The following is a 26,974-nucleotide window of genomic DNA, read 5'->3' as shown; positions in this document are numbered from 1 at the left end:
CACTTGACCGCCGCTCAGCCCCTGCTTCCGGTTTGGTCACGCTCGCCGCATGCAGGTGGGACCGGCCCTGTACGGGGATCACTCAACCTCCGCGCGGACCCCGCTTCCGGTTTGTGTTCAGTATTGGGCACCATGTTACAGGAAAGTAGTTCAGTTGGAAAGGGTACAGAGAAGATTTGCAAGGATGCTGCCGGGACTCGAGGGTCTGAGGTACAGGGAGATGTTGGGCAGACAGAGCAGAGCGCAGGAGGATGAGAGGTGTATAAGATCACGAGAGAAATAAATTGGATTTGTGCACAGAGTCTTGCCCAGACCGGGGGAAATCGAGAACCAGAGTTTAAGGTGAAGGGGGAAAGATTTTACAGGAACTGGAGGGGTAACATTTCCATGCAAAGGGTGATGGGTGTCAGAGGTAGGAAAGAACTGCAGATGCTGGTTTAAATCGAAGGTAGATACAAAATGCTGGAGTAACTCAGTGGGACAGTCAGCATCTCTGGAGAGAAGGAATGGGCGACTTTTCGGGTCGAGAATCTTCTTCAGACTGAATTACTCCAGCATTTTGTGTCTGCCAGAGGAGGTAGTTCAGGCAGGGACTATTGCAATGTTTAAGGAACCATTAGACAGGTACATGGATAGGACAGGTTTAAAGGGATATGGATCGAAAATAGGCAAGTGAGACTAGTGTAGCTGGGACATGCTGCTCAGTGGTCAAAGGGCTCATTTCCACGCTGTACGACTACTGCTGTTCTGAGATCAAACAGGTGTACTGAACCAGTAACATTGACTGTGGCATTGATACCCCCGAGGACAGCCCAGCATTGCAAGAGGCAGAGATCAACTCAAATTCAATTAGTTATCAAACTCAGACTGGCACTAAACTTTTAAAAAACGCCATTTATTGGTGAAAGTAAAATAGTAACTACATTTATTTACAGTAGCACATAGTGCTGCGAAACATGCAAGGGGCAAGACTATACAAGAGGTGGTAGGGAAGTTATTTACGAGTGATCAGATGTTTGGACAAGTTTATAATCACACTAGATTTGAGCTGTGGAATGGTGCTGATCTTCAGAAGCTTGCAGTTGGCATATTTGTTCTTGATGGTCTGCAGAGAACATGAAAGAAAGTTACGACACCAGCATCCAGTTGCAAAAAATTAGTTTAGAGATACAGCACGGAAATAGTGATCCCCGCACACTAACACTATGCTACACACACACACACACACACTAGGGGCAGTTTACAATTATATCAAGCCAGTCAATTGACAAACCTGTACATCTTTAGTGTGAGAGGAAACCAGAGCTCCTTTCCTACCTCTGGAGAAAACCCACACAGGTCACAGGGAAAACAGGAAAAACACCGTACAGACAGCACCCGCAGTCAGGATTGAACCCGGGTCTCTGGTGCTGTAAGGCAGTAACTCTACCGCTGTACCACCGATTTGATAAAAGTATTCAATGTCCAAGACTTCAATAAATAGCCATTCTGGTTATGTTAATAGACTTGTTTTTTCCAATTATGAGGCAGAGTAAAATCACATCAGACCTGGTACTTCATTGATGTGATCAGTACCCAGTGATATTTCACCCTAGACCATAGCTGATCAAAGTGAGAGCATCTTCACAGTAGATTATGCACTTTCCTCAGAAGCTGACCCCACTATTCAAAGTGACCATGGCCCGTCCTGTACCAACAGCATGTGCTGCTCCAAGAGGCTGAACATGCAGATCAGACATGACCTGAAGCACAATGGAGGCCATCAACAGCATCCCCTGACCAGGCTCCACCATTTTCAACTTGAAGGTTGCAAGATGGCTTTGGAAATGCAGTGGCTTGTGTACTACCCCAATGTAATCTACTCGTTCATTCTTACCCTCAAGCAGGGTTGCGTCGTAAGATTTTACTGAAATGCAAAGGAACTTCATTGCGCAAAGGTACGTGCGGCAATTTGGGTGGCAGCGGTAGAGCTGCTGCCTTACAGCGCCAGAGACTCGGGTTCAATCCTGGTTACGGGTGTGGTCTGTACGGAGCTTGTATGTTCAAGTCAAGAGTGTTTTATTGTCATATGTCCCAGATAGAACAATGAAATTCTTACTTGCTGCAGCACAACAGAATATGTAATCATAATAAATAACATAACAAAAACTCAGGAAAAAGACAATAACAGTGCAATAATAATTATAGTCTATTGAGGTTCAGCGCTTATGAGGTTGTCGTGTTTAATAGCCTGATGGGTGAAGGGAAGAAGCTGTTCCTGAACCTGGACGTTACAGATTTCAGGCTCCTGTGCCTTCTTCCTGATGGCAGTGGTGAGATGAGTGTGTGGCCAGGATGGTGTGGGTCTTTGATGATGTTGGCCGCCTTTTTGAGACAGCGACTACCATAGATCCCTTCGATGGTGGGGAGGTCAGAGCCAGTGATGGCCCAGACAGTAGTCAACCCTTTGCAGTCTTTTCTGCTCCTGGACGTTCAAGTTGCCGAACCAGGCCAGAAGGCCTGAAAGGAGCAGAATTAGGTCATTCATCAGGCCTACTCTGCCATTCAATCATGCCTGATCTCTCTTTACCCTCTCAACCCCATTCTCCTGCCTTTGCCCCATAACCCATGGCACCTGTACTGTGACATGACCAGCTCTTCAGTCTCAGATTTACCTCTGCTGGCTAACTTCATCTAGACCAGGGGGTCCCAACCTTTTGTCCCGTTTGCCCCAGGCAACTTTAATAGCACATAACAATGTTATTTCACTTATTTATGAACTAATGAACTGATACTGGTATACCAGAACCAAACAGTCAGTCAATAAGGAAAAAAAAGTACAAATCCAGAATCAACAAATTTACCCCCTGGGTAGGCAAAATTTAATCCAGGCTGGGAACCCTTGACCCAGAGTGATAGTGTGGAAACAGGTCCTTTGGACCAACTTTCCCACACTGACCAACATGCCCTGCCTACACTAGTCTCACCTACTTCATATCCCATTAAATCTATCCAGTCCAAATGTTTCTTAAACATTGTGATAGTACCTGCCTCAACTACCTCCTCTGGCAGCTTGTTCTATATACCTACCACCCTTTGTGTTTATAAAACATAAATAAAAAAATTGCCCCTTGGGTTCCTATTAGGATTTAAGAGGGTTAGATAGAGCTCTGGGGGCCTAGTGGAGTCAAGGGATATGGGGAGAAGGCAGGCACGGGTTATTGATTGGGGACGATCAGCAATGATCACAATGAATGGCGGTGCTGGCTCGAAGGGCCGAATGGCCTCCTCCTGCACCCATTTTCTGTTTCTACATTTTCGGACACCCTCACCTTAAACTTCTGTCCCCTGGTTCTCAATTCTCCTGCTCTGGGTAAAGGATAGTGCATTTAAACGATCTATTCCAAAGCTTACATCTGGTATCCCAAAGCTTACATCCGGTATTCCAAAGCTTACATCTGCAAGCTTTACCCTTACGTTAAAGTCTATAATTAAACTGGAAAAAAAAAACGAGGGGATGGATGACAAAACTGTGGGACTCACTAGTAATGATCTTGTTGCAAGCAACGTCTGAAGATTTTGCTGCTCAAGGATGCAATGGACTTCAGTGCTACTTTGACCAGTTTGGCCTTTGGACATTACACCTCATTAAGAGGCAGAGATGTATATAGCAAGAGGCATTGATGGAGAGCAAGAATTACAGACGGGCTTACCAGATGCTTAGTGAGGCCCTGGTCAACCTTGACAATGTTCTTGGCAATGTGCTCCATCACCGACACCAGATCCTCCTCTTTATGGTCCATGTAGTACTGCAGTAGCGGGGTCTGAAAGAATGACGTCAAAATAGTCAAGAGAAGCAGCGCATTAAAACATTTACTAAAAAGTCCAAGTGGTTTAATACTCACCCATTCGCCCACACTCAGGACCTTCTGAGCAAGGCAAAAAGCAGCAGCTGCAATCCGAGACGGGGGATAGTGCGCCATTTCATAGTCCACTATAGTCAGCTCCATGAAGTATTTAGCCAGGGTGTGATGCTCGGAGGTGACCTGCAATTAGGGTAAAGTATAAACAGAGGAGTCTAGTAATTTAACAAGATATAGCAAGATCCAAATGGTAAAAGGGAACAGGGAGAAACATAGAAAATAGGTGCAGGAGGCCATTCGGCCCTTCGAGCCAGCACCGCCATTCATTGTGATCATGGCTGATTGTCCCCTATCAATGACCCGTGCCTGCCTTCTCCCCATATCCCTTGATTCCACTAGCCCCTAGAGCTCTATCTACCTCTCTCTTAAATCCATCCAGTGATCTGGCCTCCACTGCCCTCTGTGGCAGGGAATTCCATAAATTCACAACTCTCTGGGTGAAAAAGTTTTTTCTCACCTCAGTCTTAAATGACCTCCCCTTTATTCTAAGACTGTGGCCCCTGGTTCTAGATTCGCCCAACATTGGGAACATTTTTCCTGCATCTAGCTTGTCCAGTCCTTTTATAATTTTAGGTACACAAAAATGCTGGAGAAACTCAGCGGGTGCAGCAGCATCTATGGAGCAAAGGAAATAGGCGACGTTTCAGGCCGAAACCCTTCTTCAGACTGATGGGGGGTGGGGGGGGGGAGAAGGAAGGAAAAAGGGAGGAGGAGGAGCCCGCGGGCAGGGGGATGGGAGGAGACAGCTCGAGGGTTAAGGAAGGGGAGGAGACAGCAAGGGCTAGCAAAACTGGGAGAATTCAACGTTCATGCCATCCGGACCCAAGCAACCCAGGCGAAATATGAGGTGCTGTTCCTCCAATTTCCGGTGTTGCTCACTCTGGCAATGGAGGAGACCCAGGACAGAGAGGTCGGATTGGGAATGGGAGGGGGAGTTGAAGTGCTGAGCCACCGGGAGTTCAGGTAGGTTATTGCGGACTGAGCGGAGGTGTTCGGCGAAACGATCGCCCAACCTCCGCTTAGTCTCCCCGATGTAAATCAGCTGACATCTAGAGCAGCGGATGCAGTAGATGAGGTTGGAGGAGTAACAGGTGAACCTTTGTCGCACCTGGAACGACTGCTTGGGTCCTTGAATGGAGTCGAGGGGGGAGGTGAAGGGACAGGTGTTGCATTTCTTGCAGCATTTATAATTTTATATGTTTTTATAAGGTTTCCCCTCATCCTTCTAAACTCCAGTGAATACAAGCCTAGTCTTTTCAATCTTTCCACATAGGACATCCCAGGGATCAATCTGTAAAGCAGAAATGGCACATTGGGTCAAGACTCTTCTGACTCTTTCCCTCAACCCGATTCTCCGGCCTATGACACATCTCAGGGCGACTGACAGTCAGCATGGTCTAAGGTCTGTATGAACAGAATACCCCAAACGTAGATACACAAAAAGCAGGAGAATCTCGGCAGGACAGACAACATCGCTGGAGAGAAGGAATGGGCGACGTTGCAGGTCGAGACCCTTCCTCGGATCCAAATGTAGAATGGAATTCCATCCAACTTTAGTGATACAACACGGATACAGGCCCTTCAGCACACCGAGACTTGCAATCCCTGTACACTAGCAGTAGTCTGCACACTAGGGACAATTTACAACTTTAACCGAAGCAAATTAACCTACAAAAGTGGTGGGGGGGGGGGGGGGGGGGGAGGAAACTGGAGCTCTCGGGGAAACCCAGTCACTGGGATCGCCCGTAGTCAGGATCGAACCTGGGTCTCTGGTACTGTAAAGCAGCAACTCTACCACCCTGCCCTTGGGCAAGTGTTAAAGGGCCCATTTCCATGATGTATCTTTCAATCATATCTTAAAGATAGCAGAGTCAGGGGATATGGGGAGAAGGCAGGAACGGGGCACTGATTGGGGATGATCAGCCATGATCACATTGAATGGCGGTGCTGGCACGAAGGGCCGAATGGCCTACTCCTGCACCTATTGTCTATAGGGGCTATAGCAAGATATAGCCAGTGGCGGACTGGCCATGGTGCCCCTGATGAAGTGATAGCAAGTCTATTGGATAGTAATATATACAGCAAGGAAGAACGTTTCAACTCCATTGTCCACAATGCTTCCCCCATGAAGGCAATTGAGATGGTCGACTAACCCCCGTGATCTTTGAAGCTCGCCGCAGAAAGTGTAGAGGCAGAGGGCGGCCGAGAGAAAAGTCGAGCTTCTGCAGAATCCTCCTCTCCATCTCGCGTATCGCAGCTGAGGTGTAGGTGTGGTCCGTGATGTAGACAAAGTCGCTAATCTCCGGAGGGTACATCTCCTCGTACTTGGAGGCCACCAGCATTGCCGTCACGCCAATCAGCTGCAAATTCCTCTTGGTCACTGGGCTGTCCTAGGAGACAACAGTTGCATTAGGACTTCTGCCACACGAGGTGGAAAGGGCACGTTGATAAGTGATAGGAGCAGAATTAGGCCATTCAGCCCATCAAGTCTACTCTGCCATTCAATCACGGCTGATCTATCTCTCCCTCCTTACCCCATTCTCCTGCCCCCCCCCCCTAACCCCTACCAACTATGCCAAGAGTCTATCTATCTGCCTTAAAAATATCCATTGACAAGTCAAGTCAAGTTTATTCGTCACAAACACATACGAGACGTGCAGTGAAATAAAAAGTGTCAATGCTTGCAGATTGTGCAAACAGACTACAAAACAGAATGGAACAGAATCACATATTTGTGGGAGGAAATAAACCCAGCAATTTTAAAAAGACACCACACAACAGTAAATTGGTTCGGTAAAGTTAGTCCCCAGTGAGATAGGAGTTTACAGTCCTAATGGCCTCCTTTTCATCCTCTCCATTTTCACAGCATGGCAACGGAGGCGTTTGCCACCGAATTCCAGATTCACTTCCCTCGGACTAAAGAAATTTCTCCTCATCTCCTTTCTAAAGAGCATCCTTTTACTCTGAGGCCATGACCTCTGGTCCTAGACTCTCCCACTAGTGGAAACATCCTCTCCACATCCACTCTATCCAGGTGTCCCATTCGACAATTCAAGTCCACGAGACATTCTTACCTGCAGGAATCGATCTATGATTGACACGGTCATGTACAAGGTTTCTTGAAGCAGCTGGAATTTTTTCTGAACCTGCACAAGCCAGTCGATCAGGATAGCGCGCATATTCCCCGTTATATCCTTGCCCTCGAGGAACCTTGGCCTGATGGGCTGCTCCATCTTAAAGGGGGGGGGGGAATTATAAAGCATATTTAGCAACAAAAAACAAAACAAAATTCTACTTTAGAGCAAAGCCTCTTCCTTCATGTTGCCCACTATAAGGGATCCCACAGAGTAAGGGATTTGCTCCAATCATCCAGTGGTCACTTCGTGAAAAGAGACATTCAAATACAAAGTTATTTTCAACATACTTTTGTTACTGCAAGCTCAAAATACTAAAAGGCTGGTTGTTACATTGCTTAATAGTGCATCACTGCACTAGTGTCATGGAGGAAATTGCTTGTCAATGTTAACGACCTCCCGTTAGAGAAGAGGTCTGTAGTAACGAGGGAAGACTATGACTTGCGCTGCCACATCATCTATAGTTAAGCACCCAATATCCTAGTATTCCGAAACATTAGTAGTCCAAGGTCAGATTTTAAAGGGCAGCAGCACCTTCCTAGTCGCTGCCACGCCCCAAAATAAAAAAACACAGATTAGGAACCCAGCCCATTCCTACTGCAGGGGATGAAGTTGGATCCAAGACCTTTACTTATTCCACACTAGCAGGGCTGCACAGTGGCACAGTAATGGAGCTGCTGCCGCCTCGCAAGACCAGAGTCCCAGGTTCGACCCCGGCCTCGGGTGCTGTAAATTGCCTTTATGGTGCAGTGGGATCAGATGGTCAGCAGTTGGTGTGGATCGTGTCGGGCCGAAGAGCCAGTTTCCTTGCTGTGTCCCTAAAACTAAAAGCTCACCCAAGGCTACCTCAACATATTTGCTGGTTATGGAGCATTAAATACAACGACAATTGCCAAAGCAAGATTAAATAACGGGCTTTCAAATGCTCGTTAAAATAGAAACCATGAATATTCAGTTTACTATTGCAATGATCATTTACATGAGAGCAGTAAAGATTTTTGGCAAAACCTAAAATTGCACATCCTCCAGACTCCTCCAGGTGTATAAGAGTGCATTGGAGACCAGAACGGCACAAGAGAGACGAGTGATCTAGGAAACGGTGAGTGCGGGCGGGAAGAGAATCTAATCCGCAGAACACAATTTGGCATTACATAGAAAATAGGTGCAGGAGTAGGCCATTCAGCCCTTCGAGCCTGCACCACCATTCAATTGATCATGGTTGATCACCCAACTCAGTATCCTGTACCTGCCTTCTCTCCATACCGCCTGATCCCTTTAGCCACAAGGGCCACATCTAACTCCATCTTAAATATAGCCAATGAACTGGCCTCAACTACCTTCTGTGGCAGAGAATTCCACAGATTCACCACTCTCTGTGTGAAAAATGTTTCTCTCATCTCGGTCCTAAAAGATTTCCCCTTATCCTTAAACTGTGACCCCTTGTTATGGACTCCAACATCGGGAACAATCTTCCTGCATCCAGCCTGTCCAACCCCTTAAGAATTTTGTGCGTTTCTATAAGATCCCCCCTCAATCTTCTAAATTCTAGCGAGTACAAGCCGAGTCTATCCAGTCTTTCTTCATATGAAAGTGCTGACATCCCAGGAATCAGTCTGGTGAACCTTCTCTGTACTCCCTCTATGGCAAGAATGTCTTTCCTCAGATTAGCATTGAGAGAATATCTTGGATGAATTTTATAACCAACCTCCAGCTGCCGCAGGTATTTGTAGATGTCTTTGACGTATTCGCTGCACAGCATGGGGTCATCGCCATCATCTGCATCGACATCTGTCACAGGGAGCAGCACTTCAGAGAAGGCCTGACACAAGTCTTCAGATACACAGTCTATTGCTTCAGTGGGTGGCGGCACTGGAACCTGCAAACAATGGCGGCAAAAGTCAATGTACATTCAGCGTAGAGGGGCTAGAGGGATCAAGGAATATGGGGAGAAGGCAGGCATGGGGTATTGATTGGGGACGATCAGCCAGGATCACAATGAATGGCTGTGCTGGCTCGAAGGGCCGAATGACCTCCTCCTGCACCTATTGTCTATGTTTCTATTTCTATGTCATGTGAAGCATCAACAAGAAGCAACTAGACTTCCAAGAAAGATTAACATATATTTTAGTTTAGTTTAGAGATACAGTGCGGAAACAGGCCCTTTTGGCACATCATTAACTATCCTACACCCTCTAGGGGCAATCATTTACATTTACACCAAGCCAATTAACCGACAAGCCTGTACCTCTACCGGAGATCTCACGCGGTCACGGGGAGACCGTACAAACCCCGTACAGACAGCACCCGTAGTCGGGATCGAACCTGGGTCTCCGGCGCTGCATTCGCTGTAAGGCAGTGACTCTACCGCTGCGCCACCGTGCCTCTCATAATATTCTATTGGTTATTATGGTCCTTTATAAAGTTCAACTTAACATTCTGTTTTTAATTTGTGTCTCTGTGATGACTTTATTACTTATTTTATTTTATTCTGATTATATGTTTTTATTCCTATTGATCTATGTAAGGTGTCCTTGAGATGTCTGAAAGGCGCCCATTAAATAAAATTTATTATTATTATTAAAATATATGCTTCTAAATTCCTGTAGTGAGAGTAGTCAGAGTGATACAAGTGTGGCAACAGGCCCAAAGAGAGTCCTTCCTTCAGAGTTGATGGGCTTCCAGCAGCTCTTGATGTCGGTCTCTGGGAACAGCCGGCAAATCTGTTAAGGAGCCATTCAGGATGAAATGGAGGACCCTTGCATCATTCTCCACACTCTGCAAAGAGGTTGGCAACCAACACCTCTCCACGGCAGATACACAATGCTGGAGTAACTCAGCGGGACAGGCAGCATCTCTGGAGAGAAGGAATGGGTGAAGTTTCGGGTCGAGACCCTTCTTCAGACTGGTGAGGGATAAGGGAAAGGAGAGATCTAGACAGGGATGTGGAGAGATAAAGAACAATGAATGATACACAAAAAAGTAACGATGATATAGGATGGAAACGAGAAGCTAGTGTGACTTGGGTGGGGAAGGGATTGAGAGAGAGAGAGGGAGGGAATGCCGGGGCTACCTGAAGTGAGAGAAATCAATATCCATACCACAGGGCTGTAAGCTGCCCAAGCAAAATATGAGATGCTGTTCCTCCAGTTTGCGTTTAGCCTCACTCCGGCAATGGAGGAGACCGAGGATAGAAAGGTCCGTGTAGGGAAGGAGAATTAAGGTGTCCAGCAACCGGGAGATCAGGTTGGTTCAGGCGGGCTGAGCAAAAGTGTTCTGCGTTTGGTTTCGCCGATGTACAAGAGTCCACATCTTGAACAACGGATATAGTAGATGAGGTTGGAGGAGGTGCAAGTCAACCTCTGCCTAACCTGAAAGGACTGTCGAGGTCCCTGGACAGAGTTGAGGGAGGAGGTATAGAGACACGTGTCGCATCTTCTGCGGTTGCAGGGGAAGGTACCTGGGGAGGGGGTGGCTTGTGTGGGAAAGGACGAGTTAACCAGGGAGTTGTGGAGGGAACGGTCTCTGCGGAAGGCGGAAAGGGGTGGAGATGGGAAAATGTGGCTAGTGGTGGGATCCCGTTGGAGGTGGCTGGAGCAGCTGGGCTTGTACACTCTGGAATTTAGAAGGATGAGAGGCGATCTCATTGAAACATAAGATTGTTTTTACTCAGAGAGTGGTAGCTGTGTGGAATGAGCTTCCAGTGAAGGTGGTGGAGGCAGGTTCGTTTTTATCATTTAAAAATAAATTGGATAGTTATATGGATGGGAAAGGAATGGAGGGTTATGGTCTGAGCGCAGGTATATGGGACTAGGGGAGATTATGTGTTCGGCACGGACTAGAGGGGTCGAGATGGCCTGTTTCCGTGCTGTAATTGTTATATGGTTATATGGTTAATGGTTTGGACACGTTAGAGGCAGGAAACACGTTCCTGATGTTGGGGGAGTCCAGAACCAGGGGCCACAGTTTAAGAATAAGGAGTAAACCATTTAGAACGGAGACACTTTTTCCTCACAGAGAGTTGTGAGTCTGTGGAATTCTCTCCCTCAGAGGGCGGTGGAGGCAGGTTCTCTGGTTACTTTCAAGAGAGCTAGATAGAGCTCTTAAAAATAGCGGAGTCAGGGGATATGGGGAGAAGGCAGGAACGGGGTACTGATTGGGGATGATCAGCCATGGTCACATTGAATGGCGGTGCTGGCTCGGAAGGGCCGAATGGCCTATTCCTGCACCCATTGTCTATTGAGGTGGGAATGTCAGAAGATTGTGCATTGTATGCGACAGCTGATGGGGTGGAAGGGAAGGACTAGGGGGAGTGGGAGTAAGGGTAGAGCTGCAGGGTACCGAGGAGACATGATGGGAGAGGGGAACCCCTGTTCCCTAAAAATGAGGACATCTCATTGAGAAGGGAAGACCCATCACCACTATAGGAGGGACCTAGCAGTCAGGCCACGTGGTGTGGGAGTTTACATCGTGGAAGTCGTGGGCCTGGAACTCAGGTGAGCCGGCAGTTTCTGTGGTCTCTACCAAGGATCACAAGCTTGCCCGCCTCCAAGACCTGGGTTCGGCGAGGCGGTGGATGTTGGCGCCGCTCCTCGTGGCGGCAATCTCAGACTCGTGGTCTTGGAGGCGGGCAAGCTTGTGATCCTTGGTAGAGTCCAGAAGCGTTTGGGGTTGAGGGCGTGGATCTGGCATAGAATGAAGTACAGTTGGGGCCCATTGCCGGTGTGGGTGAGTGAGTGAGGCCCGGAGCTGCAGGAGAGTCCGTGCGAGGGTCTGTTCGTGCCGACGCATCGCCGCCAGCGTAGAACGCAGGACAAAACCAGCACCTGCAGTTCCTTCTTATACTTCTCCATGCTAGCTATCCAAAGGGGAGCATGCATCAGGGGCAACACTGACAGTACAAGAATTATCCGACTAGGAGGGCCTTACCCCAACAGCCAAGCGTGGTCTTGGTACTTGGAGCTCTGACGATGGGGCATGTTACCAGGGAATCACATTTCAGGAGCCATAGAGTCCTTGTCCTGCAGGATGTTCTGTGCTGGCCACAGCCCGAGACTTTTGGTCAAAGACGTTGGCCTGGAAGAACATTTCCAATGGGCAGGTGGTGGAGCAATGTCTTGGTGACTGGTGCTGTGTGACATTAGTGCCAGGCCCTTCCTTCAACACCTGGGACAGGTAGAACCTCAGCAGGTAATGACACCTGGTTCAGTGGGATGAAGCCACACAAAAAGGCAGCCACCGGGATGAGGGCAACATTGGGTACGCTTTCGCCCCTGTTGTGTCGACTTGCACATCGCGATCCATTGGACCTGCTCCATCATTGACGGGTGGGAGACCGCTTTTCCGAGCTCCGCAACGGCAACTTCTCCCGCTGGAAACGCGCTGTTTAAAGGACATGGAGCTGGGGGCCTAACATCGCCCGGCGCGGCTTAAACGGCCACAGGACTTATCATCGTCCGCCTGGGGGCTTTAACATCGGGAGCCCCAGTTCGCCTTGACGCTGCAGGTGGACTGCTGGACCGCGGGAGAAGAACAAAGGGAACAGATAAAGACTTTGCCTTCCACCACAGTGAGGAGGTGTTGGAGACTCACTGTGATGGATGTTTATGTAAATTGTGTTAAGTTTGGGTCTTGGGTTTTTTTGTAATGTAAAAAACTGTAGAAATGAAATTTCGTTCAAACCTAGGTTTGAATGACAATAAATAGCATTCATCGTCATCATCATCATCATCAAGTGGAAGATGGTCTGGGCGGTCGCCAAGGCAGAGGAACAGGAAATGGGCCACACCCATGTTGTTAATAGACAAAAATGCTGGAAAAACTCAGCGGCCCGAAACGTTGCCCATTTCCTTCGCTCCATAGACGCTGCCTCACCTGCCGAGTTTCTCCAGCATTTTCGTCTACCTTCGATTTTCCATCATCTGCAGTTCCTTCTTAAACTCATGTTGTTAATGTTGGTCGGTGGCCTTTTCCACGAGGACACGTTGGAAGCCATGCTTCAGTATACTGCCATTTGCTGTGAAGTCACTTGCACACAGGGACTTTGGATTTTTAAAGTCCAACTTCTCCGATCTAGTTATATTATAGCAGGATGGGTGGGGGGGGTCAAGTTTAACTTTATTGCAATGTTAACAGGTACAAAGTTTAGAGTATTTATACAAATGCAAAAGACTTAACACTTGCCATTCTATTCTGCAATAGCCAAGAGTCCTCAAATTACCTTTGATAAGTCTTCATATATTTCAGTTAGTGGAACGGCAGGTTTAACAACCTTGGCTGGTTCGGCCTTCGCCACCACAGTACTTTTCCCCTGCAAAAGTCCAAATCGACAGCACAAGTTGATTATCTCACCACTTTTTGAAATACAAAACACTCCGCTGAAGTAGCCCATAAGGTTTCTCAGGACTCATTGTGGGCCTGTCCCACTCAGGCAATTTATTTGGGAGACTACTGCCGCAAAATTGTCAACATGCTGAAATTTTTTCAGCGACAATTTTTGCTGTTGTAGGTCGATGTAGGTGTTGTCTAAGTTGTCGTAGGTTGACGCAGGTTGTCGCCAGGTGTCATAGGTGAATTCCATTAAATAGTCCCTGGCAGTCGCCTAAAGAGTCGCCCAAGTGGGACAGGCCCACTACCAATATCCAAATTGTACTAAGCAACAATGAGAAAAAACAAAACACTTAACATACCTTCGTTAAAGGTTGTGTACGGTTCCCGATGTCCACCAGAGCCGTTCTAGGTCTCAGGCCAATTTTTGCCGCAACTTTTGCTTGAAGAACATTTGGCTCAACATTGCTTTTGCCAACACGAGTAACCTACAAATGAAAGCAGATTATATAAATAGATCAACCTCGAAAATGGCCATTCCTGGGAAAAATCCAATCATGTTGCCCCTCCTGTCCGAAACTCAGGTGGTCACTAAATTCTATGCACAGTGAAAGTTGCATACAAACAGTTTGCATCATAATTCTAGTGCATCTATTAATCAGATGATTACATCTCAAGAACAGCAATGGTGGTGGGGGTGCTGCCTCAGCACCAGAGACCTGGGTTCAATCCTGATCACAGGCTACCTGTGTGGAGTTTGTATGTTTTCCCTGTGACTGCATGCATTTCCTCCCACCTGCCAGAGACAGTGGCGCAGCAGTAGAGTTAGGTTCGATCCCAATTACAGAGTTAGGTTCGATCAATTATCCCGATCCAGAACCAGAGACCTAGGTTCGATCCCAATTACAGGTGCTGTCTGTAGTTTGTACGTTCTCCCCATGACTGCTTGGGTTTCCCCTGGATGCAGCGGCTTCCTCCCGCACTCCAAAGACGTACAGGTTTGTAGGTGGTCAAAAATGCTGGAGAAACTCAGTGGGTGAGGCAGCATCTATGGAGCGAAGGAAATATGCAACGTTTTGGGTCGAGACCCTTCTTCAGACTGATGTGAGGGTGGGGTGGGGTGGGAAAGAAGAACGGAAGAGGTGAAGACAGTGGGCTGAGGGAGAGCTGAGAAGGGGAGGAGAAAGTAGGGACTACCTGAAATTGGAGAAGTTAATGTTCATACCGCTGGGGTGCAGACTGCCCAGACGAAATATGAGATGCTGCTACTCCAATTTGCGGTGGTCCTCACTCTGGCCATGGAGGAGGCCCAGGACAAAAAGGTCAGATTCGGAATGTGAGTGGGGAGTTGGTGCTGAGCCACCGGGAGATCAGGTTGGTTTGTAGGTCCGTCTGGGGTCCTTGCGTCCTTATGGCATTAACATTGAATTCTCCCAATTTGGCTAGCCCGTGCTGTCTCCTCCCCTTCCTTAACCCTCTAGCTGTCTCCTCCCATCCGCCCGCCCTCGGGCTCCTCCTCCTCCTCTTTTCCTTCTTTCTTTCCCCACCCCACATCAGTCTGAAGAAGGGTTTCGGCCCGAAACGTCGCCTATTTCCTTCGCTCCATAGATGCTGCTGCACCCGCTGAGTTTCCCCAGCAATTTTGTGTGCCTTTGGTTTGTAGGCTACTTGGCTTCAGTGAAGATTGTGAATTGGTCCTAATGTGTAGGATAGTGTTAGCGTACAGGGATTGCTGGTTGGCGTGGACTCAATTGGCTGAAGGGCCTGTTTTCACACAGTATCATGATTATAAGGAAAAAGGGAATGAAATGCAAAGCCAGAGGGAGTGATACTGGTGAAAGGGGGCAGGGGAAAGGGAAATCTGAGACATTGGGGGTGTGGGTCGGTAACTTTTCCCAAGGGGAATAAGTACTGTTTACCCAGTTTGTACATGGCCTCATTCTTGCCAAGGACAGAGAAGCAAGTATGGGAATGGAAAGAAAAGTTAAAATGGCCAGCAACTAGGACCTCCAGTAGGCCTTGGTGCACTGAGGTACAAGTTTAGTTTATTGTCACGTGTACCGAGTTAGTGAAAAGTTTGTTGCGTGCTAACCAGTCAGCAGAAAAGACAATACAAGATCACAATCGAGCCATCCACAGTGTACAGATACACGAGGGAATAACGTTGAGCGCAACGCAAACCCAGCATCCAATTAAGGATAGTCCTGGGAAATTCATTTTCGGAGAGAGGAGGAGAACGTCTTCAAAGTAGGCATACCTTAATAAAGGATAGTCCTAGGGTCGCCAAAGAGGTAAATAGTAGTTTAGCATTGCGAGATCAGGAAATATTGGAAATATCTGAGGGGAACAGTTAATGCTTCATTTTGATAACCAAGAGAATTGCCCAGCTCTCTCAACAAGCTGGGATTGTTGTCATCTCACAAACAGAAGTCAATGACAAACCCTAGGCTTTGAAGCACATTGTATTATTCACTGGAACAGGGCAAAAGACCACAGTGAGAGCCAAATAATAAACGTTAGTCGACTAGAATGGAGGCCTAGGCAAGGCTGTATTGTATTGGGTGGGGCACAAGGCCACCAGAGGTTTCCGTTCAGGTTTCCTAAGTGGGACAGGGGCATATGAACCAGCCGACAGGTTCAAGGAGAGGGGTAACATATTTATTTTTACACAAGGGTGGTGGGTGCATGGAATAAGCTCCCAGAGAAGTATGGAGATAGTGCAGAGAAATGGCAACCACCAATGGCAGGTCAAACTCAAAAGGCAAAACACATGTTCTTAAAGGAAGCAGCCGCACACTCCTAAGACAAAAGCAGTTATGCAATGCAAATTGTTTCTTCAATAAAGTGTAAAGATCGGAAGCAAATCAGTTTTCTACTTGTGATTAAAGATTAACCAGAAGATAGACAAAAAAGCTGGAGGAACTCAGCAGGTGAGGCAGCATCGCTGGAGCAAAGGAAATAGGCAATGTTTTGGGTCGAAACGCTTCTTCAGAAGATATTGCCCATGTTTCTTCTTAAGTGTTAAGCAAGTTACTCTGCTATGCATTATTGTCCCCCCTAGGCCAACTGTTCGGGGAATGATTTTTTTTTTTGGGTGGGCGTGGGGAATGTGGTGTAGAGTGGTGGTTCAATAGGTGCAGTAGACCATTCAGCCCCTCGAGCCAGCACCGCCATTCTTTGTGATCATCCACAATCAGTACCCCCTTCCTGCCTTCCTCGCCCCCTCCCATATCCCCCGTCTCTCTTGAAACCCTCTGTGTGAAAACGCTTTTCCTCATCCATAAATGGCTTACCCCATACTCTTAAACTGTGCCTCCAGTTCTAAATTCCCCACAACAAAGGTTGCTTTTATGGGCTCAGTTCCAGAAACACACTTCCTTCCCAATGCAAACCCTCAGAAGCACCAGCTTAACTTTCTATTCACTTTTTAGCGGCCGTCGTCTGCCAAGAAACAGCTGAAGAGAATGGACTATCGGCTTCCGAGACAGACGTAGGAAAGGCGGGTTGGGGGGGGGGACGGGTTGCAAGTGCAGGCTTTAAGGCGAGGCGGCAGAGTTTTGCTGCACCTTAACTCTCACCAAGCCTGCAAAAGTGTTTTACAGGACGCTATATTAAAAATCAATTCAAAAAGGAGCTCGTACGAAGTAACCGGACAAATTGCATAAGTGCACAGTACAGCTCGTCCCACCGCACACACACAACGGCCAGATCTTGTGCACCCGCAGCACCATGCAGCCCTGTACGCACTTCACACGTTGGCCGTCCGCAGACATGAACAGACTACAAACCTCATACTTTGGCCACACCCTGCCTTGTCCACCCATGGCTCCAAGAGCAGCAGCTCACACCGAGCGCCGCGGACAAGCCTATATAGACTACACACTAGCTTGCTCACCACCCTCAGCGCCATGCCAGCAGCAACTCACACTGACTGAGCGCCGTGCCTCCAGCCCTGCACACACACTAGACTAGACTGACCTTGCTCACTCTCAGCGCCATGCCTCGTATACACACTGACCTTGCTCACTCTCAACGCCATGCCCTGCACCCACAATAGACTAGGCTGACCTTGGTGACTCTCAGCGCCAGGCCTGCTCCAGTGCTCACACTGCACCTTGGCCACTCTCAGCTGCTGCTGCACCGCTTGCACAGACACACTGAGCGCCGTGCCTCCAGCCCTGCACACACACTAGACTAGACTGACCTTGCTCACTCTCAGCGACACACTACTACTGCTGCTGCTGCACCGCTCCCACAGATATATAGATACACACACTATACCTTGCTCACTCTCAGCGTCGCCATGCTGCTGCTACTTGTGCTCCGCTCCCACACAACACTGAGCGCCGCGGACCAGCTGGGGTTTAAACTGCCCGCCACCCCGCGCCCATTGGCCGCCGCCGAGCGGCCCGCCTGCTCCCATTGGTCGGAGCCGCCGCCTCTGGGATGCGTTACCATGGCGCCCCATTGCTGACGTCACAGACGTGTATCAGTTTGGACGCAAAGATCTTTGGTTGGACGGCGCGTCACGTGGCCGCGGCCAGCAGAGGGGGGGCGGGGCGCCGGGCTCGGCTTTGGTCACGTGTGGTGCAGGAGCGGGGGCGGGGCGCCGAGTTCGGCTGTGGTCACGTGTGGTGCAGGAGCGAGGGGCGGGGCGCCGGGCTCGGCTGTGGTCACGTGTGGTGCAGGAGCGGGGGGCGGGGCGCCGGGCTCGGCTGTGGTCACGTGTGGTGCAGGAGCGGGGGGCGGGGCGCTGGGCTGGGCTGTGGTCACGTGTGGTGCAGGAGCCGGGGGCGGGGCGGACGTCGGGGAACACGTGGTACAGCTCAGGCGGGTCTGGAGTCACGTGGTGGGCCTGCCAGGGCGGGGCAGCGCTAGACACGTGGTGCTGCCCTGGGCTTGTTGGCAGCCAGTGGGATCACAAGGTCACAAGTGATAGGAGCAGAATTAGGCCACTCAGCCCATCAAGTCTACTCCGCTATTCAATCACGGCTGATCTATCTCTCCCTCCTATCGCCATTCTCCTGCCTTCTTCCCATAACCCCTGGTACCCGTACTAATCAACAATCTATCTATCTCTGCCTTAAATGCATCCATTGACTTGGCCTCCACAGCCGTTTGTTGCAATGAATTCCACAGATTCACCACCCTCTGACTAGAGAAATTCCTCCTCATCTCCTTCCGAAAGGAACTTCCTTAAATTCTAGTCCGAGACTCTCCCACTAGTGGAAACATCTTCTCCACATCCACGCTATCCAAGCCTTTCACTATTCTGTACGTTTCAATGAGGTCCCCCCTCATTCTTCGAAACTCCAGCGAGTACAGGCCCAGTGCCGACAAACGCTCGTCATAGGTTAACCTACTCATTCCTGGAATCGTTCTCGTAAACCTCCACTGGACCCTTTCCAGAACCAACATATCCTTTCTCAGACATGGTGCCCAAAATTGCTTACAATGCTCCAAATGTGACCAGTTAGACACATCAGATAGACACAAAATGCTGGAGTAACTCAGTGGGACAGGCAGCACCTCTGGAGAAAAGGAGTGGGTGACGTTTCGGGTTGAGACCCTTCTTCACACTGGCAAGAAAGCTTTTGAGCAGGGCTGTGGAGTAGATACCCAAAACACCAGACTCCGACTCTTTGGTTTCTTATGTTTTCCGACTCTGACCTCGAGGTATAATATTAACATATCAGAGTGATGGCAAGAACAAAGTATAGAGAGAAGGAACTGCCCAAGATCCAAAGCATACCACCTCATCTGTGAAACACGGTGGTGGGGGTGTCATGGCCTCACAGATACCTTCCTACGACCGGCAGGCTCTTGAACCAATTCGCACAAACCTAATCCCACCTCAGCAACAGAACACTATGGACCACCTCTTGCACTACAAAATGTGTAGGAAAGAACTGCAGATGCCGGCTTAAATCGAAGATAGACACAAAAAGCTGGAGGAACTCAGCGGGACAGGCAGCATCTCTGAAGAGAAGGAATGGGTGACGTTTCGGGTCGAGACCCTTCTTCAGACCGACCTCTTGCACTACCATGGACTTGTTTACTAATTGTGTTTTTTGCAGTGGTCTTGTTTTTTTGCAGTCCTTTCCTTATTAATTTGTCTAATTTATGTCTTTGTATGTTTGTCGAGTCAACGCACCTGTGATGCTGCTGCGAGCACGGTTTTCATTGTACCTGCATCTCACCGTACTTGTACATAGGACAATAAATTCAACTTAACTTGGCCGGCAGTGGAACCGGGAGCCCGCTCGGCGGACCACGGCCTGTGGAGGAGTGTCACCCTGTTTGTCCCCCGAGGAGCCAGTGAGGATGGAGTCGCTGGAGAGATGGGCACGAGCGAGGAGCAGGGGCCGGTAGGAGTAGGGTTGCCAACTGTCCCGTATTACCTGGGACAACCCGTATATTGGGCAAAATTGGTTTATCCCATACGGGACCGCCCTTGTCATATATTTGACTGCTACCACTCGGGTCGGAGCGCCCCGCCCCAACGTAGTGCAGCCCATGGAGTGCAGCAGCACCAGCAGCGCCTCGCCCGTGGCCCCGTCGGTCGGCAGCCCGGCCAGCTGTCCGACCTTCGGACCTTCGCTTACCGCCAACTCCACCACCCCCTCCTTCTCATGGCCAATCATCGGTACATGAGTTGGGTGGGGTGCCGGACTTTGACCGCTGCTGGGCTTTGTGTGCAGTCCAGTTGTTGGAATTTTTGGAAAATTTCAAATTCTCTGCCAGGATGAATTCCAGACACATTATAAAGTTACAAAATCACATATTTTTAAATGGGTTGCCTAAAATTATAATATACAAAGAAAAATCCGATGCCAACAAAGAGCTTCAATGAATTTTGTTTCATTTTAATGTAGTACATTCTCCACCCTTCCATTTGCATGAAGTTTCCCAGTAAGAGGCAGCAAACATTTTGTCAGACTACAATAATCTGTAATTAAAAGACATGTGGACAGGTACATGGACAGGATAGGTTTAGAAGTGTATGAGCCAAGTTGGGCCGAAGGGCCTGTTTCCACGCTGTATGACTATCTAATAGATCACTGGAACAGAATGTCATGATCCAGTTTTAGGTACTGTTAGTACAAAGGGAACTTACTTTGCTTATATTTACAGAAATGGTACCTGTATATTTTTGAAACACCTAAAAAGTGGGATATTTCAGCTCTGACTGAAGATTTGAAATCATATTCAGAATAATTGATTAGTACGGGTGTCGTGGGTTATGGGGAGAAGGCAGGAGAATGAGGTTGTAGGAAAGATAGGTCTGCCATGATTGAATGGCGGTGTAGATATCACAACTCAACTCAAATCACAACTCAAAACACACCTGTTTAGATTAGCATACCCGACATAACTTCCACCATGTTCACCCTGATTTTAATGACTTAAAATGTTTTGTGTATTTTTTGTCTTTTGTTTTTAATCAACTTGATTTTAATATTGATAAATGTATTGTGATTTTATGTCCTGTAAGGTGTCCTTGGGTGTCCAGAAAGGCGCCAGCAAATAAAATGCATTATTATTATTATTATAGATATGATGGGTCGAATGGCCTAAGTCTGCTCCAAGAACTTATAATATATGGTAGGTACCGCTTTAAGGGCCTGTCGCACTTGGCGATATTTTTCGACCACTGCCGGCATCATTGACTGACGTATCAGGTCACCAAAAAAGTCGCGGCGTGATGACACGCGGTGTTTCCTCAAGTGTCGCAACATTTTTTTTGTCGCCGCTGGATTTTGAAAAAAATCGGCAAGTGGGACAGGCCCTTTAAACGCCAGCAACTTAATAAAGAAAATCCCAATGGGATGCTGGAGGATATCAGCGGGTCAGCCAGCGTCTGTGGAGGGAAATGGACAGACAATTTTTTACGTCGAGACCCTTTATCTATACAAAGAGAAGGGGGGGGGGGGGGAGGATAGGCAGTGTTAAAGAGATATTTATACTGGCTGTATCATCGTCATGTTGCATGTGTATTTCCCTCCACAGAGGCTGCCTGACGCTCTGAGTTCCTCCAGCACCTCGTCTATTTTGTCCCAGATTCCAGCATCTGAAATCTCGCATGTCTCCATTCCACCATGGACATGTTGGGAGCAATACTGTGACAATTGACTCTCAAATAAGAAGCCAAATTAAAATCACACTGAGACATGATGCGTATTTTGGTTAGTGCAAAGAGTAATTCTGTCCGTTTTGGTTACATCTATAAAAAGGAGTGAAATAGGTAGCGCATTCTCAATGGAAATATTCATGATCTAGACCATCTGATCCATCCTACAGTGGCTTGGATTGGGGGTGGGGGTGGAAGCTATATATGCAGGCAAGGTAATTCAGTAGATAAGAGTATAATTATTTAAGGTAGACAAAAAGCTGGAGAAACTCAGCGGGTTTATTCCTTTCAAATGGATAGGTGCTTTTTACTTACATTTCCCCCCCAAACATCTTACTGAAAATACAGGCAGAAAATGGTGGAAACAGTCAGAGAAACTGCTAATATTTCAGGTCGATGACTTTCATCAGATGAAATCTTCTATTTGATTGTCTCCACAGATTTAGCTGCCCGATTTAGTTTCATTTATTTTAATTTTGAGATAGAGGGTGGAATCAGGCCCTTCGGCCCACGGAGTCCACACCGATCGGCGATATCCCATACGCTAGCTCTCTTCTACACACTCGGGACAATTTACAGGAGATAATTAACCTACAAAACCTCTACGTCTTTGGAGTGTGGGAGGAAACTACAGGTCTCGAGAGAAAACCCAAGCAGGTCACGGGGAGGACGTACAAACTCCGTACGGGCAAGCACCCACAGTCAGGATCAAAACCAGGCGTCTGGTGCAAGGCAGCAACTCTACCGCTGCGCCACCGTGCCGCCCTATTTGCTGAGTATTTTCAGCAATGTCTGTTCTAGTTCAGATTAACTGCGTGTACAGCCCTTTTTTCTTCTTCATTTTACTTATTAAAAATGTGGATAAAGAATAAAGCAGTATTTGACATCCAATGGTCCAACAGAAGATTGTTCACAACATACATGCAAAATATAACAATGATACAAAGCTGATATAACAACTGCAAATTGTTGGTCAATTATCCACAAGCCTTTTCCCACACCAGTTAAACCGAACGCAACGTTCGTCCAATCTCAGTCAGAGATTCTCTTCCTTCTGTTACCTACCCCCAACACTCAATGTGAACTTTGTGTAGAGTGCAAGGAAAATAACAAAAATGTGATCCTTTTAGCCAAAATGTAAACACGATCAGTAACCTGCAGAAGCACAGTACCAATGGAGAATATTTTGTAACAGGCATTTAATTCTGAAAATGCCCAAATGTTGCTGACATTTCAGAGCTTTTATTTAAATTTCTATTCACCAATCTGGATTTTAAAACTGTTCCCAAACAATTTTATATTGTGTAGAAAGGAACTGCAGATGCTGGTTTACACTGAAGTCAGACACAAAATGCTGGAGTAACTCAGTGGGGCAGGCAGCACCTTTGGAGAGAAGGAATGGATGACGTTTCGGGTTGAGTCCCTTCTTCGGACTGAAACGTCACCCAATTCTCTCCAGAGGTGCTGACTGCACCGCTGAGTTACTCCAGCATTTTTTCCTCTGACTATATGATTTTGTCCAGTTTTTCTTAAAATAAATATGCTATTTATAAAACCCTGTTACATTGAAGTGCCACTGCTCCTTTTGCCATAGACTCCTCGGTTTCTGGGCTCGTTACATGATATAAGTACCATCTTTCAGATACTTCACGGCTTCCATTTGCTGCGTCATTGCAAGGATGTCATGGAAGCCTGCACTTAGCCCCGACATGTGCTGGAAGTACGTTTCTTTCTCCACCTGGACCGACAGGTTATTTACGCCAGCATCTTTTAAAGCAGCCGTCACCTAAATGCAACACACACGGGAGAGATATATAATCAATAATTGTGGCTTTTGAATCCTATTTCATAGTTCCTTTTGAATAGAACAAGTTTTCTAAATAATCAAAACTGAGCTTTGAGTTAAATAATCAGAATGAATGAATGTTTTGTCACATGTGACAAGTCACATTGAAATTCTTTGTTTTGCATACCCAAGCTATGCAAAGGCCCTCCGTTAGCACCCCCCACCCCCCCACCCGAGCTCAGTTGGTAGAGATACAGCCTCAAGGGTCTGTCCCACTTGGCGATTTTTTTGGCGACTGTCAGCATCATTGACTGACGTATCGTGTCACCGGAATACGCGGCGTGATACAGTGTGACGACGTATGACGCGGCGGTGTTTTTTTCGAGTGTCGCAACCACTTTTTTGTCGCCGCTGGGTTTTGCAATTTTCAAAATCTTTTGGCGACGCTGATATGATGTTGGCAAAATGGCCAAGTAGGACAGACCCTTTACAGCGCCAGAGACCCGGGTTTGATCCTGGGCTCAAGTGCTGTCTTTGTAGAGATTGCACGTTCTCCGTGACCACGTGGGTTTCCTAAAGATGGTTAATTGTAAATTACCTCCAAATAGGCTCCACACTATATAGACTTGGGGGATATTATTTTTGACTTTGCACTACTATTGTCTATTTATTTGCCTGTTTTTTAAACATATATACTGAACTTTTTCTTGTTTGTTATGGGTTTTACAGGGTACTATATTTGTATATCTGTTGTGATGCGGCATGCAAGAATTTCATTGTTCCGTTTTGGGACATATGACAATAAAATACTGTTGACTCTTAAATGACCCCAACATCTAAGTGACCGTCAGGATCAGCAGTGGCTTGTCTCCTGGACTCGGAGACCCTATTCTAGAGAGCAGAACATCAACATCTAAGCAGCCACTCCAGTACAGGACTGGGGAATGGCAGGAGACAGGAGATACCTATCTTCTAGATGTAAACTCAAAGTCCCTTCAGCTTTAAGTGGATGTAAATCAACCCCCATGGCATTGTTTTGAAGTCCGCAATGGTAATGTCATGGACGGCACGGTGGTGCAGCGGTAGAGTTGCTGCCTCACAGCGCCAGAGACCTGGGTTCCATCCTGACCACGGGTGATGATTGTGCGGGGTTTGTACGTTCTCTCCGTGACCTGCGTGGGTTTTTCCCAGGTGCTTTGGTTTCCTCCCATACTCGTACAGGTATGTAGGTTCATTGGCTTTGGTAAAATTGTAAAATGTCCCTAGTGTGTGTGTGTGTAGGATTGTGTTAGTGTGCGGGGATCACTGGTCGGTACTCACTCGGTGGGCCGAAGGGCCTGTTTCTGTGCTATATCTCTAAACTAAACTAAATGTTATCACTTCGTTATCATTAATTAAATGCATATCTGGTCATTCCTCATATTGTTAGAGACGTTCGAAGTAAATTAGCTGCTGTAATTCCTACATTAAAACTGTGACCACACTTCAAATAAATATTCCTAGTTCTATGGCACAGATGTCCTGAGACGAGAGATATCAGCCAACTGAACTACCATCTCACCAGCTATAGTCCGGTCCTGACCTCCCATCTACCTCATTGGAGACCTTTGAACTATCTTAAGTCGGACTTTATCGGATTTATCTTATACTAAATCATATACCCTTTATCCCGTATCAATCTGTACACAGTGGGCGGCTTGTTTGTATTCATGTATTGTCTTTCCACTGGCTGGATAGCACGCAACAAAAGCTTTTCGCTGTACCTCAGTACACATGACGATGTCACTGTACAGATGAATTGCATTTTTACTACATTAAAAGAGATTGGACAGGTACATGGATAGGAAAAGTTTGGAGGGAAGTGGCCAAATGCGGGCAGATGGTACTAGTGTAGATGGGGCATCTTGGTCAGCGTGAGTAAGTTGGGCTGAAGGGCAATAGACAATAAGTGCAGGAGTAGGCCATTCGACCCTTCGAGCCAGCACCGCCATTCAATGTGATCATGGCTGATCTTCCCCAATCAGTACCCCGTTCCTGCCTTCTCCCCTGACTCCACCTTTTCCCATGCTGTATGACTCTATGACTCCATATGTATTTATCATTGGGGCTAACCAGATGATTTTTAAAGATGTCTTCTGTCGAGGCAAACGTGGATAGTTCATGAGCTTGCTTCATATTCGTGCTTTCTTAAGTAGCATAGAAACATAGAAAATAGGTGCTGGAGGAGGCCATCCGGCCCTTCGAGCCAGCACCGCCATTTATTGTGATCATGGCTGATCGTCCCCAATCAATAACCCGTGCCTGCCTTTACCCCATGCATGTAACTAGGATGGGAGAGATGTCGGCAACCTTCTCGTGGTCTCTCCTGTTAATCCAGTTAGGCTTTGCTCGTGGTATACTTCGTGGAGACAGATGCTGATAACACGAAACCAAACCACTCATCTCTGGGTGCCCGCTCTACCACCCACCAAATGGAGCTCAGGGCCTGGCAGACATTGACGCAGAGACAACAACCTGGCTGCTCAACACCCAGCTTGAGATCTAACTATTCCTTTGGTTTATGTTTCATTCGCAAGAAGAAGATGTAACTAGGAAAGCACCATGTTTATTAAAGTGATACTGCACCTGCTGTATAATTCTCTGCTCCACAACATCGGGCATGACCTGCACATGGATGGTTCCTCCGACTATATTCGCTGAATGGCGCCAGAAATGAGGATCTCGAAAAGATATAATGCCTTCAATTTTCTGGATCTGAAAATCATATGTCAACAAAATAAATAGGTGTATTTTAAGTACATTCAAAGACGACTATAATGTCTACATCACTTTAATGGTAGTAGTAGTACCAGAGTAGTAAATGCCTACTATTTTTCTGTGTGCTTAAGCAAAGCAAGAATTTCATTGTCCTATACAGGGACACATGACAATAAACTCACTTGAACTTGAACTTGAATCAAGAGTGTGCAACTGTCATATGTACTAGGCACGCAACAATGACTATCTTATTTGTTGCAGCTTTACAGGCCCATTAATGCAATATTGTAAATAAATACAGGACAATCAATAATACAATAAATGAATAATCAGTAATACTAGGTACACAGAATCAAGCTGATATTTGTGTAGTGAGTGCTTTTATAAACATGCTGGAGGGCAGCAACACAAGGTTTTGGGTGTTGAATTGTAGTTGAAGATAAATCCAGGTTATTTATTTATTTATTGCCACGTGTACCGAGGTACAGTAAAAGGGTTCAAACTGTCACAGTGAAAAAATGTAAGATAAGATGGTTGTCAAAAATCACAGCAGGAATCACAGTGATGTCGCTGGGAGATAGGGAGGTCAGAAAGGCCTATGGCACTTTGGCCTTCATCAGTCAGAGTTTTGGGTATAGAAGTTGAGAGGCCATGTTGTAGTTATACAAGATGTTGGTTAGGCCACATTTAAAGTATTCTGTTAAGTTTTGGGTACCACGTTATAGGAAAGATGTTGTCGAGCTGGAAAGGGTGCAGAGATGATTTACGAGGATGTTACCAGGACGAGAGGGTCTGAGCTATAGGGTGAGGTCGGGCAGGCTAGGATTTTATTCCTTAGAGTGCAGGAGGCCGAGGGGTGTTCTTATAGAGGTGTATAAGATCATGAGGGGAATAGAAAGGGTGAATGCACAGAGTCTTTTACCCAGAGTAGGGGAATCAA

At 47.2% G+C, this 26,974-nt stretch overlaps 2 protein-coding genes across 2 annotated transcripts in view; both read right to left on the bottom strand.

The window, feature by feature from the left end:
- Nucleotides 1–884: 884 nt before the first annotated feature.
- Nucleotides 885–17,785, bottom strand: ccnb1 (cyclin B1). The gene is made up of 9 exons (XM_033018579.1): nt 17,642–17,785; nt 13,723–13,848; nt 13,254–13,343; nt 8,742–8,912; nt 6,977–7,135; nt 6,056–6,292; nt 3,885–4,025; nt 3,693–3,803; nt 885–1,105 (listed from the first exon to the last, which is right to left on the bottom strand). The coding sequence occupies exons 1-9, from the start codon at nt 17,663–17,665 to the stop codon at nt 995–997; spliced, it is 1,170 nt and encodes a 389-aa protein (XP_032874470.1). The 5' UTR covers nt 17,666–17,785; the 3' UTR covers nt 885–994.
- Nucleotides 17,786–22,327: 4,542 nt separating this feature from the next.
- The window catches only part of slc30a5 (solute carrier family 30 member 5), a 44,010-nt gene continuing 39,363 nt past the window's right edge, over nt 22,328–26,974 (bottom strand). The window contains exons 15-16 of the mRNA XM_033018578.1: nt 25,903–26,031; nt 22,328–23,277 (exon numbers count right to left, since the gene is read on the bottom strand). Of these exons, the coding sequence (XP_032874469.1) occupies nt 23,107–23,277; nt 25,903–26,031 (300 nt within the window). The 3' untranslated portion in view covers nt 22,328–23,106. The remainder of the gene's footprint in view (nt 23,278–25,902; nt 26,032–26,974) is intronic.

This window comes from Amblyraja radiata, chromosome 3, assembly GCF_010909765.2.
Source record: "Amblyraja radiata isolate CabotCenter1 chromosome 3, sAmbRad1.1.pri, whole genome shotgun sequence".
In the NCBI taxonomy this organism is placed as follows: domain Eukaryota; kingdom Metazoa; phylum Chordata; class Chondrichthyes; order Rajiformes; family Rajidae; genus Amblyraja; species Amblyraja radiata.
The sequence above is the reverse complement of the archived record's forward strand: the minus strand, read 5'-3'. Positions and strand labels throughout refer to the sequence as shown.